At 44.8% G+C, this 12795-nt stretch overlaps 1 protein-coding gene across 1 annotated transcript in view; it reads left to right on the forward strand.

Moving 5' to 3' along the window:
- Window positions 1–31: 31 nt before the first annotated feature.
- LOC115475352 (zinc finger protein 84-like) overlaps window positions 32–12795 on the forward strand; it is a 232508-nt gene continuing 219744 nt past the window's right edge. Inside the window, exons 1-5 of the mRNA XM_030214838.1 lie at window positions 32–55; window positions 3986–4106; window positions 4622–4735; window positions 4873–4986; window positions 9203–9363. Of these exons, the coding sequence (XP_030070698.1) occupies window positions 32–55; window positions 3986–4106; window positions 4622–4735; window positions 4873–4986; window positions 9203–9363 (534 nt within the window). The remainder of the gene's footprint in view (window positions 56–3985; window positions 4107–4621; window positions 4736–4872; window positions 4987–9202; window positions 9364–12795) is intronic.

Genomic DNA, 12795 nt, shown 5'->3' on the forward strand with positions numbered 1-12795 from the left:
CAGCAGAGTTCAGAGGGGAAACAGCAGGGAGATGTCTGCCCTGGTTCCTGATCAGGTAAAGGGGAAATGGGACTTGATATACCACCTTTCTGAGGTTTTTTGCAACTACATTCAAAGTGATTTACATATATTCAAGTATTTATTTTGTACCAGGGGCAATGGAGGGTTAAGTGATTTGCCCAGAGTCACAAGGAGCTGCAGTGGGAATTGAACTTAGTTCCCCAGGATCAAAGTCCACTGCACTAACCACTAGGCTACTCCTCCACTCATTCCACCAATAAGAGCCAACCTCATTAGTGATGTCACAATGGCTTGATTGCCCAATACTTGGCTCACTTCTGATATTGTGATGTCATAAGGGAAAGGGAAATGGGACTTGATATACCACCTTTCTGAGTTTTTTGCAACTACATTCAAAGTGATTTACATATATTCAAGTATTTATTTTGTACCAGGGGCAATGGAGGGTTAAGTGACTTGCCCAGAGTCACATGGAGCTGCAGTGGGAATTGAACTCAACTCCCCAGCATCAAAGTCCACTGCACTAACCACTAGGCAACTCCTCCACTCTGTGAAAAATTAGTCTCTCTCCTTGCACACAGAGTTCCTTCCAATACTAACAGGAAAATATTTCTGTACAAGTTTTCCTGCTTTCTCTTCTCTCTCCTTATTTGTCTGTGTTGAGTGAAGCAGTAGGTCTAGTTTATGTTTATTAAAACAATATTCTGCTTAGCTAAACAAAAGATCAAAGCTGTTTACAGCCAGCCCCAGGGTCCTTCCCTCTGTTGCCATGTGGGAAGGAGGCAGCAGAGGGAAAGCTTCAGGCCAGCTGGAGAGAGCAAGACTGCCCACCCTACCTGCCAATGCTGCCTAGGAGGGGGGGGTGGGGACTGTGGGAGGTAGGAAGGCATGTGGGACCCCTAGGGGGGGGGGGGGGAACAGGGGAGGACGAGAAACTGCAAATGGATGGAAGCCAGAGGGGAAGATTCTGCATATGGATGGAAGGGAAGTGAAGTGGGGGATCCACATGAAGGAAAAGAAAGAGGAGAGGGGGGAAATGCACATGGAAGAGAAGGGGAGTGGGAAAGCAAATGAAAGGAAGGGATGGGAGAGGAGACTATTCCGCACATGGATAGAAGGAAAGTGTGTGTGAGTGTAGAAGAGAAGGCAGAGGGGAAAATGTAGGAAAGTGTTGCCAGATAGGGACAGACTGAAGGTCCATCATGCCCAGTATCCTATTTTCCAACAGTGGCCAAACCAGTTTACAAGTACCTGGCAAGATCCCAAAACAGTAAAATAGATTTTATGTGGTTATCCTAGAAATAAGCAGTGGATTTTCCCTAAGTGCATCTTAATAATGACTTGGACTTTTTTCTTTTAGGAAGTTAGCCAAACCTTTTTTAGAACCTTGCTAAGCTAACTGCTTTTACCACATTTTCTTTCAATGAATTCCAGAGTTTAATTACACATTGAGTTAGAAGTATTTTCTCCGATTTGTTTTAAATTTACTACTTAATAGTTTCATTGTGGGTCCCCTGGTTGTAGTATTTCCAGAAAGAGTAAACAAGCGATTCACGTCCACCCGTTCCATTCCACTCATTATTTTATTGACCTCTGCATTATCTCCCCTCAGCTGCCTCTTCTCCAAGCTGAAGAGCCTTAGCCGCTTTAGCCTTTCCTCATAGGGGAGTCGTGTGGAGATTCCTGTGGGGGACGTTAAGCAGGTGGATCCTTTGGTCAAAGGGATTTGGCATCCTCCACGGTCCTTTCTTATGAACAAGGATCTTAGGGGGGCACAAAGAGCCATGCGGTCATAGAAGAGATGGTGTTGTTGGTACGCTGGGCAGAAGTTCATCTTCAGGATCTCTCTGCTGTACCCGTGGCCGGCATGGATAATCTAAGAGCAGACTTTCTGAGCAGGCACACTCTAGATCCTGGCGAGTGGTCTCTTTGTTGTTCGGTTTTCGATCGCATTCTGTCAAGATGGGGTCTGCCTCAGGTGGATCTCATGGCGACCGCCAAAAGTGCTCAGGTTGCTGGTTACTTCGGTTGTCGGAGTGATCCTCATTCCAAGGGGAATTCAAGCATGCGTGGGATAAACATAAAGGAATCCTGTGCAGAAGGAATGGATCCTCAGAAGCTTAGCCGAGATTGGGAGGTGGGGCTGATGTTTGGGTGGTGGGGCTAGTTCTGGGCAAGACTTCTACGGTCTGTGTCCTGAAAATGGCAGATACAAATCAAGGTAAGGTATACACAAGAAGTAGCACATATGAGTTTATCTTGTTGGGCAGACTAGATGGACCGTTAAGGTCTTTTTCTGCCGTCATCTACTATGTTACTATGTCACATTTCTGTTATCTTTTTCGTTGCCTTTCTCTGTAAATTTTCTAATTCCGCTGTATCTTTTTTGAGATGCGGTGACCAGAATTGCACACAGTATTTGAGGTGCTGTTGTACTGTGGAGTGATACAAAGGCATTATAACATTCTTATTTTCATTTTCCATTCCTTTCCTAATAAATACCTAACATTCTATTTGCTTCTCAACATTAGATACGCTCTTATCAAAGCATTGCTTATTAGAATCTACATTCTCCAGTTTATTAACCACCACTTGAGAAAAACTGCAGTCTGAGAAACAGTGGACTTGAACATACTCTCCATACGCTGACTTGAATCCCACAAATCTCTTAACGTCATTTCCTGCTGGTCCTGATTAGCTGTTGGCAACTTGACAAAAGTTAATAATGAAACTGCTTCTTCCAACTGAACCTCCAGCCTGAGGAAAGGGCACCACCTGGGAAGCCCCTATCTGACAGGAAAAGGGAGGGAGAGGTGGGATCTGCTCTAGTGAGCTCAAAGAAGCTCCAAGGAGAGAGAATACCTGATTAATTGATGGTCCAGAAGAAATCAAGTGTTTGTCCATAGGACCCAGGACACTTGGAGTCGCTGTCTTTGGCTTCACTTTACGCTTCCCCTTTGAGAATTATAGTATAGAGTCAAAACTCCCAAGGTGCAGGGTGTGCACCTTACGGCACGCCCCTTTTGCCATGCCCTGCGACCTCACACCTGTGGCGCAAATCTTTTCAAGGCAACAGGACCCTCGATATCTGCTGGTGTCCAATAGGGTGCCTGTTGGAATCGGCACCGATTCTCCCTCACAGGAGGGCTCCTCCCTCTGCAAGTTGACAACGGCAGAGGGCAGCTCCACCTCACACTATTGCCTCACGCAAGCCACCACCCCCTAATTAAAGTTTGAAAAACCCTTTGCACTTAGAAATAAAAAAAACTCTGAATGTTGATCACCTGATTCTCATAACGTGATGTCTATTTTGGTGGCCCTTTACTAGGTGAAAAAATCTCAGCACCAATACAAACCCTCAAAATGACACAGTGATAGTGATTTAGGACAAATTACTACTCTAACTGATGAAAGCTTATTCCGTTGTGACAGTTCCTCTGTGTATGTATGCTGCACACACCGTCCTGTTGCTAAATATAACTGAGATAAAATAACAATTTACAATGACAGCGTGGATACAGCGGCTGATTGTTCACTTTGTTTTCTGTGTACCAATATGGTGGCTGTTGGGCTAAACCGGCTTCAGCTTTGTGACGTCATGCCGTCTCCTGTTCTTTCGCCAACCTTAGCTACACTAACCCACCAGCCTCTTTATCTCCCAGCTGTTCAGTTGTTCCTGCCTCCTCCTTCCAACTGCTACATCAGTCAACATGAGAGATTTCCAGTGTAAGGACCAGGATGTCTGTTCAAAATATTGGCGATTTAAGAGGACAGAACTCGTACTATATACTTCATACTATAATGTAGGAGCTCTGATCTTACTGACTGAGGTCATATAACAAAGTCTGTTACACAAACATAGTAGATGACGGCGAATAAAGACCTGCACGGTCCATCCAGTCTACTCAACAAGGTAAACATTATAATGAAACTGTGACTGACGGTGTCTTGTCTGTTGTTCCAGGCCTTGTTCAAGGATGTCGCTGCTTATTTCTTGGAAGTGGACTGGGACCTTCTGGGAGAATGGCAGAAGGAACTGTACAAGAAGGTCATCAAGGAGATTCATGACATCCTTATCTCACAAGGTAAATATGTCTTTTTTATCATCTACCACACAGGCACATTAATGGAATGGGTGCTGTTAATTTATCAGAGCAGGAAAAATCCCAGGTACCAGGTCCCGTGGGCTTCTGAAATTGAGACCTGGCTTCTGTTGCAAAAGATAAAATGTTTACCTTAAACTGGAGGCTTCATACAAGACCAGCTGTCTGTCTCCCTTTTCTGTACAACAACATTTTGACCCTTCTTCCTGAGAACTGCAACTTCTGTGTAAGAATATAAACCAGGTTTCAGTGGACGTAAATCCTTCCACCCAAAATTGGTCGCAGATCCCTGCGCAAAACACTATTCTATCAACAGCACCTGACTCAGAAAACTGTTTATAGAATAGCGTTTAGCTCCAATTTTTATCAACGTCATTTTTTGGCTCCATACACACACACACACTTTCATGCACTGCTTGTACACAAGTGGAAACAGATGGAACCTCCCCAGGGCTTCTACATACAAATTTAAATGCTGTTTTCCTGCTTACTTACAGGTTATTCAATTGTTAATCCTGATGTTCTATTCAAGATTAAGAACGAAGACGAGAAATATTTCACTCAACATTTTGAGTGGGAGGAAAAAGAAAACCCAGATGGTCTCATGAAGAGTAAGTAAATGTTTTGGATTTGAAGGGCTCTGAATTTTCAGATCAAAGTCTCCAGACATTTAGAACTTAAAGTCCATTTCCTAATTTAGTATTATTGTATCTTTGATGATTCCTTCTAATATATTTTCTGTTAACAGACCTTCCAGTTGTAACGTCTGTGATCTCACTCGGTGTTAAACAAGAGGAAGATCTCCCCTTGATGGATCCTCCTAAATCAGAGACGTCTGAACAGACTCAGCCTCCTGTAACAAGTTAGTATAAAATTCCTCCTGCACATCTTAATAAAGTCAGCCGGGATTATCTAGGAATTCAGAGCTGGTGGGATAAGAAGCCATTATCCTCTCTAAAGCAGATACTTCCGGGGTGTGTGATTGAGCAGCATTGCTATTACTACTAGTACTACTACGTATCATTTCTATAGGGTTACTAGACGTACACAGCACTGTACACTTGAGCATGAAGAGACAGTCCCTGCTCATCAGAGCTGACAGTCTATTCAAGACAGACCAATTAGAGATTAGGGAGTTAACATTTATTGTCGAAAGGGATAATTGTAGAACAGAAGAGAATGGAGTCGCACCATGGAGCGAAACAAAGGCATTATGACGTCCTCACTGTTGTTTTCCATTCCTTTCCTAATAATACCTAATATTCTATTTGCTTTCTTAGCCGCCACAGAACAGTGAGCAGAAGGTTTCAACGTATCATCAACAACGACTCTGAGATCCCTTTCTTGGTCGTTGACTCCTAACGTGGAACCTTGCATGACATAGCTATATTTCGGGTTCCTCTTTCCCACATGCATCACTTTGCACTTGCTCACATTAAACGTCATCTGCCATTTAGACACCCAGTCTCCCAGTCTTGTAAGGTCCTCTTGTAATTTTTCACAATCCTCTCGAGATTTAACAACTTTGAATAACTTTGTGTTGTCAGCAAATTTAGTTACCTCACTAATTACTCCCATCTCTAGATCATTTATAAATATGTTAAACAGCAGCGGTCCCCATTTCACAGGCAATCTAAGACAGCTCGACTCCTGAGCCGTAAACTGTGTTTGGTGGCCCAGAAAAGCATCTTACAATACTGGACTGTATCGGAGGCGCCAGCCTACTAGCACTGGGGAAATCAAGTGCATTTGCTGGCTACTTGGGAGGCTAGGGGGGGCTAAGGGATCCCCGAAGTGTTTTGCACGTTTTACTCAGATTTGGGGCCCTTATTTACAGACACTGAGTCCAAAGGGGCGAAGCTTGCTTCTGAATAAGGGGTAGGATGACATTGTCAGGAGCCCCAGAGAGCGTCCATGCGATATATATGGCTCCACTAGGGGAGGAGGGGGGTACCCTAGGACTATCAGAGTCCAAGTCCTAGGGCACGCGAGGGAGGGGAGAGGGTAATGGGAGGGGAAAGGGGTAAGGATGTGGGAGGATGGGAGGGGAGGGGGGGGGGTGAAAAGGTGAAAACAAAAAATTGACAACGGACTCAATCACTGGCTTTTTGTTATGTATGTTATGATGTTGCTATGTTATTTAGGCCAGATGTGGAATGTATCAATTGTCATCAATAAAAATGTTGAATAATAAAAAGCAGCGGTCCCAACACAGACCCCTGGAGAACCCCACTATCTACCCTTCTCCATTGCGAATACTGACCATTTAACCCTACTCTCTGTTTTCTATCCTTTAACCAGTTTTTAATCCACAATAGGACACTTCCTCCTATCCCATGACTCTCCATTTTCCTCTGGAGTCTTTCACGAGGTACTTTGTCAAATGCCTTTTGAAAATCCAAATACACAATATCAACAGGCTCGTCTTTATCCACATGTTTGTTCACCCCTTCAAAGAAATGTAATAGATTGGTGAGGCAAGATTTCCCTTCACTAAATCCATGTTGGCTTTGTCTCATTAATCCATGCTTTTGAATATGCTCTGTAATTTTGTCCTTTATAATAGTTTCTACCATTTTGCCTGGTACCGACGTTAGGCTCACTGGTCTATAATTTCCCAGATCTCCTCTGGAACCTTTTTTAAATATCGGCGTTACATGGGCTACCCTCCAATCTTCTGGTACCACACTCAAGTTTAAAGATAAATTACATATTACTAACAATAGTTCCACCTGTTCATTTTTCAATTCTATCAGTGCTCTGGGATGAATACCATCCGGTCCAGGAGCTTTGCTACTTTTCAGTTTGTCAATTTGCCCCATTACATTCTCCAGGTTTTAGAGATTTAATTCAGTTTCTCCAACTCGTCAGCTTTGAATACCATTTCTGGAATGGGTAACTCTCCCAAATCTTCCTCGGTGTAGACCGAAGCAAAGAATTCATTTAATCTCTCCACTATGGATTTGTCTTCCCTGATCGCCCCTTTTACCCCTCGGTCATCTAGAGGTCCAACTGATTCTTTTGCCGGCTTCTTGCTTTTAATATACCTAAAAAACATTTTAGCATGTGTTTTTGCCTCCAACGCAATCTTTTTTCAAAGTCCCTCTTTGCCTTCCTTATCAGCGCTTTGCATTTGACTTGACATTCCTTATGCTGTTTCTTATTATTTTCAGTCGGTTCCTCCTTCCATTTTCTGAAGGATTTTCTTTTAGCTCTAATAGCTTCCTTCACCTCACTATTTAACCATGCTGGCTGTCGTTTGGTCTTCCGTCCTCCATTTTTAAAACGCAGAATATATTTGACCTGGGCTTCCAGGATGGTATTTATTTTTGAACAGCATCCACGTCTGATGTAAATTTTTGACCCTCGCAGCCGCTCCTCTAAGTTTTTTTTTCACTCTTCTCATTTTATCATAGTCTCCCTTTTGAAAGTTAAACGCTAACGTTTTGGATTTCCTGTTTATACTTACTCCAAAGCTAATATCAAACCTGATCATGTTATGATCACTGTTATCAAGTGGCCCCATCACCATTACCTCCCGCACCAGATCATGCGCTTCACTAAGGACTAGGGCTAGAATTTTTCCTCCTCTTGTCGGCTCCTGTACCAGCTGCTCCATAAAGCAGTCCTTGATTTCGTCAAGGAATTTTACCTCCATAGCATGCCCAGATGTTACATTTGCCCAGTCAAGATTGGGGTAATTGAAATCACCCAAAGTTTTGTGTTGCCCAGCTTGTTAGCTTCCCTAATTTCCGATTACATTTCTACATCCGTCTGTTCATCCTGGCCAGGCAGACGGTAGTACACTCCTATCGCTATCCTTTTCCCCTTTACACATGGAATTTCAATCCATAGGGATTCCAAAATGTATTTGATTCAAGGCCCTCCTTAACATACAGTGCTACCTCTCCACCAATTCAATCCACCCTATTGCTATGATATAATTTGTACCCTGGTATGACAGTGTCCCACTGTTTATCCTCCTTCAACCAGGTCTCAGAGATTCCTCTTATATCTAATTTTTCATTTAGTGCAATATATTCTAACTCTCCCATCTTATTTCTTAGGCTTCTGGCATTCGCATATAAACATTTCAAATTATGTTTGTTGTTCCTATTTACATCATGCTCAGTACTTGACAGTATTAATTTGCAATCTTTTGTCAGATTTTTATTTTTATTTAAGGACACCTGATCTACTATGGCCTTTTTGACAACCTCACTATCGGGTTACCCTATCTTCCTTGTTTTGGTGATATCTTTGAAAGATACCTTATCCCGAACCATGCGCTTTTGAGCGACTGTCGGCCTTCCCCCAGTTTGCAGTTTAAAAGCTGCTCTATCTCTTTTTTAAATGCCGATGCCACCAGCCTGGACCCACCCTGGTTAAAGTGGAGCCCATCCTTTCGGAATAGGCTCCCCCTTCCCCAGAATGTTGCCCAGTTCCTAACAAATTTAAAACCCTCCTCCCTGCACCATCGTCTCATCCACACATTGAGACTCCAGAGCTCTGTCTGTCTCTTGGGCCCTGAGCGTGGAACGTGTAGCACTTCAGAAAATGCTACCCTAGGGATTCTGGATTTGAGCTTTCTACCTAAGAGCCTAAATTTGGCTTCCAGAACCTCTCTCCCACATTTTCCTATGTCATTGGTACCCACATGTACCAAGACAGCCGGCTCCTCCCCAGCACTATCTAAAATCCTATCTAGGTGACGCGTGAGATCCGTCACCTTTCGCACTAGGCAGGCAAGTGACCAAGCGATCCTCACGTCCACCAGCCATCCAGCTATCTACATGCCTAATAATCGAATCACCACCAAAACCTGTGATGACAGACATTTCCATTATATTTATGCAGTAGCAGTGTGTATAACAGAGCTGTTTGTAGCTGTTGAGAAAGGAGTTGCTCACCACAGCATGAAAATATCGGGGTATTTCTAGAATACATTTTTGATGATGATCAGTACAGCAGAACCCTTCTTTTTTTTTTTTTAATTCTGTATCAGTGGAGGTTCCTGTGACTAATTCTTTGGTAACTTAAAAAAAAAAAGATATTTTGCTTTCTTTTTCTTATAATAGATTTCTACAATGTCAGGCCTGACATTTTAATCCAATTTGAGCAAAAAGGATTCAGAACTGAGCCTCGGGGATCTGAGGAAAGAGGAAATCTGACCACAACAGGCAGATGTGAGGAAGTGCCTGAAGCATGTGATGAAGCTACGATTAAAGCTAGTAATGAGGTGATACAAACTTTTCCTATAAGAAAGATGCCTTCTCTGGACCAGGGATAGTGAGGTGTTATAATCACAGCCTCTGACTTCTAACTCTTGTTATGTAGATAATGTGTTTGTTCTATTTTTCATATTTTTACTTTTCTCATTTCATTTGTGTTCTCTTTTTTTTTTTCTTTTTCATTTCTTCTTTCTCTTATTCTCCCTCACCCTTATCCCATGTCGCTCTGTCTCATCTCTTCATCTTTAGTATCTATTGTCTCTCATCCTTTGTTAATGTTTATAATCTTGCCTATATCTCTCACTCTTTCTGACCTCTCTGTATCCACTTTGCAATCTGTTTCCTGCTGAATATTTACTCTGTTTCATTCAATTTCCTCGGTAACATATAGCACTAACACCCTCCAGTTTAATCCACTCTGTCATGATGATATAATTTCTACCCTTATATGCATATTCTCCGAGGACAAGCACGCTGCTTGTTCTCACGACTGGGTGACATCCACGGCAGCCCCCCCGAACGGAAATCTTCCTAGCAACAAAGCTTGCTAGAGCCTTCGAGAGAGCGCGGCCATCTTCCCGTCCGTTGTGCGAGGGTCCTGACAGTTCTTTTCTTTCCGCAGTAAGGGAGAGACTGCCTGCGGTCTCTTTCCGTGTGCCCCTGAAAAGAGCCTTCGTTTCGCGGTCTTTATTCCGCTTTTTGCTTTCGTTTTGTGCTCTGTGGAGCTGTTTCTTTTAAAAATAAAAAAAAATCCTTATTTCTTAGGATTTTCCCTCTTAAGATTCCTTTTGTTCCCGTCGCGGCCCTCTTAGGCCGCACGTACGCGTTTCTTCTTTTTGTGCCCTTCTTTTTGGCAGCATCGAGAACTTTGACTTCGCTGCCGCTATTTTTCTGTCCATGTCATCAAGGATTCCCAGCGGCTTCAAGAAGTGCGGTCGATGCAACCGGGCAATCTCAGGTACCGATCCCCACTCGTGGTGTATCCTGTGCCTTGGGCCCGACCATCGCCCAGACGCTTGTAAGTTGTGTCTTAGCCTTAAAAAGTGGACACAGGCGTCGAGACTAGCTCAGCAGGACCGTCTGTTTGGAGCTTTGCCCGGGACTTTGACATCGATGTCGGCACCGGAGATGGCATCGACATCGGGAGCGCAGGTAATGGCTGTCCGGAGACCACCACACGCTGGGGGAGCAGTGAGCCATCGAGTGGGTCTCCACCTGCCTCGATGGCTCTTGCTGTGCAGGCCCACCGGGACCGACCACTTTCGGACCCGACCCCGAGGAGGCGTGTGGATTCCATGTCCTCCTCGTCAGTACCGAGGAGTACCGATGATGTGCATCGAACGAAGGCTAAGAAGCATCGCCATCGGTTTCCTTCTAGACACGGTACTGGGAGCTCCGGGGCGTTGACGCCGGGAGGACCGCTCACCGTCCATTCAAGAAGTGTCAGTGCGTCGGTCTTCGGACAGCCCGGTACCACCTTCTCACCCTTTGCAGATTCTGCCTCCTACTCCTGCAATGGGCCCACAGCCTTTCCCAGCAGAGACTCTGGACGAGCACATCTGAGCCATTCTCCCAGGTCTCCTGGAAGGGCTGCTGCATCAGTCTGTTCCTGTACCGGGGGTGCTTGCGCCCTCGGTACCGTTGATAGAAGCGGCGGCTGACTCTGTGCCTGTGGTGTGGTATTGGCGTCGGCTGCCACCCAGGTCGACTCCCCCGTCGACATTGCCGGAGGGAGCTTCATCGCCGCCTGCATGGGAGTCGACTTCTCAACATCGTCATCGAGGACATGGTTCCTCGGCGTCGAGACGGGCCCGGTTTCGGACAGCAGTCAGAGGAGCTCTTGTCAAATACCGAGGAGGATGCCTTGTGGAGGAAGAGGAGAATCCCAGATATTTCTCTTCTGAGGAGTCTTGTGGTCTTCCCTCTGATCCTACTCCTTCCCCAGAAAGAAAGCTTTCTCCCCCGGAGAATCTTTCTTTCTCTTCATTTGTCCGGGAAATGTAGGGCAGGTTGCATCTTTCCTCCCTTTTGTTTTTACCGCGGTGATGTGTGCATCCAAGCTCCTCCGCTGCTGGCTCCCTCCTGAGTTTGTCTGGACCTTATATCAGGCCTGGAAGACAGGTCCAGCCAGGGCTGATGCTCCTGGTGGTGGCCAAAAGACCTCGCCTGGATTGGGCTCAGGATCTGGATGCCGTTTCCCTCCCGGGCTCAGCGGAGGTTTTTAGTGAGCTGGAGGAGGAAGATTCCCTGGAGTCTTTCCTTAAGCGTAGTTTTGATTTATTGGTTCTAGTGCTGCAAGCGTCCGTTTGTGTGTGGCCAGAGGCCCGCGCTTGCTTTCGCTGGGCAGATTCGGTCTTGGATAGGGCTGGTTTAGTGCAGCAGTTGGTCAAGTTGGAGATAGGCTCTTCTTTCCTGGCTGATGGCCTTTATGATTTGCTACGTGCATCAACAAAGAATATGTCCCTCGTAGTCGCAGTACGGAGGGCGCTTTGGCTATGGGGTTGTATTACCCTACCCTCTACCCACCCAGGTACCCTCCCAACACAGATTAGGCAATAATTTGGAGTCGTTATTCGATAAGAGGGCGGATCAAAGAGATAATGCAATCACAACACGTTAAGCACCAAACTTCTTCCCCTAGGGGACAGAGAGGACAGATAAGGGTCCCAGAGCTTCAAAGAACGGGTTTTACGATTGCGACATCCTCTCGCCTCCCTCGATTTAGAATTGCCCATTTACATAAGTACCGCCATACTGGAAAAAGACCAAGGGTCCATCAAGCCCAGCATCCTGTCTCCGACAGCGGCCAATCCAGGCTTCAAGAACCTAGCAACCCCCCCCCCCCCCCAAAAAAAAAAAAAAATAAAATAAAAATGAATAATGTTCAATGGATTTTTCCCTCAGGAATCTGTCCAAACCCCCTTTAAATTCCGTAAGGCCAGCTGCTGTCACTACATTCTCCGGCAACGAGTTCCAGAGTCTAACTACACGCTGAATAAAGAAAAACTTTCTCCTTTTTGTTTTAAATCTACCATATTCTAGCTTCATCTTATGTCCCCTGGTTTTGTTGTTGTTTGAAACAAACGCTTCACATCTGTCCGCTCATTATCTTGTACACTTCTCTTGTATCACCCCTCAGCCGCCTTTTCTCCAAGCTGAAGAGCCCTAACCTACTCAGCCTTTCCTCAAGGGAGTCGTTCCATTCCCTTTATCATTTTCGTCACCCTTCTCTGCACCTTTTCTAATTCCTTTATATCTTTTTTAATGCCTAGTTCTTCCATTCTGAGGGAGTTGCATTGGACACCTGCAAAATATCTCACACTACTTAAACGTCTTCCTTCTAGAAACCTTTGTTCTTCTTAGCAGTGCTGTGGTTTATAAAACTCCTACGAGACAGTGTGTGTTTTCAGTGTGATGTATACAACTGGAACAATTTACCC

This window comes from Microcaecilia unicolor, chromosome 1 (genome assembly GCF_901765095.1).
Source record: "Microcaecilia unicolor chromosome 1, aMicUni1.1, whole genome shotgun sequence".
Taxonomy (NCBI): domain Eukaryota; kingdom Metazoa; phylum Chordata; class Amphibia; order Gymnophiona; family Siphonopidae; genus Microcaecilia; species Microcaecilia unicolor.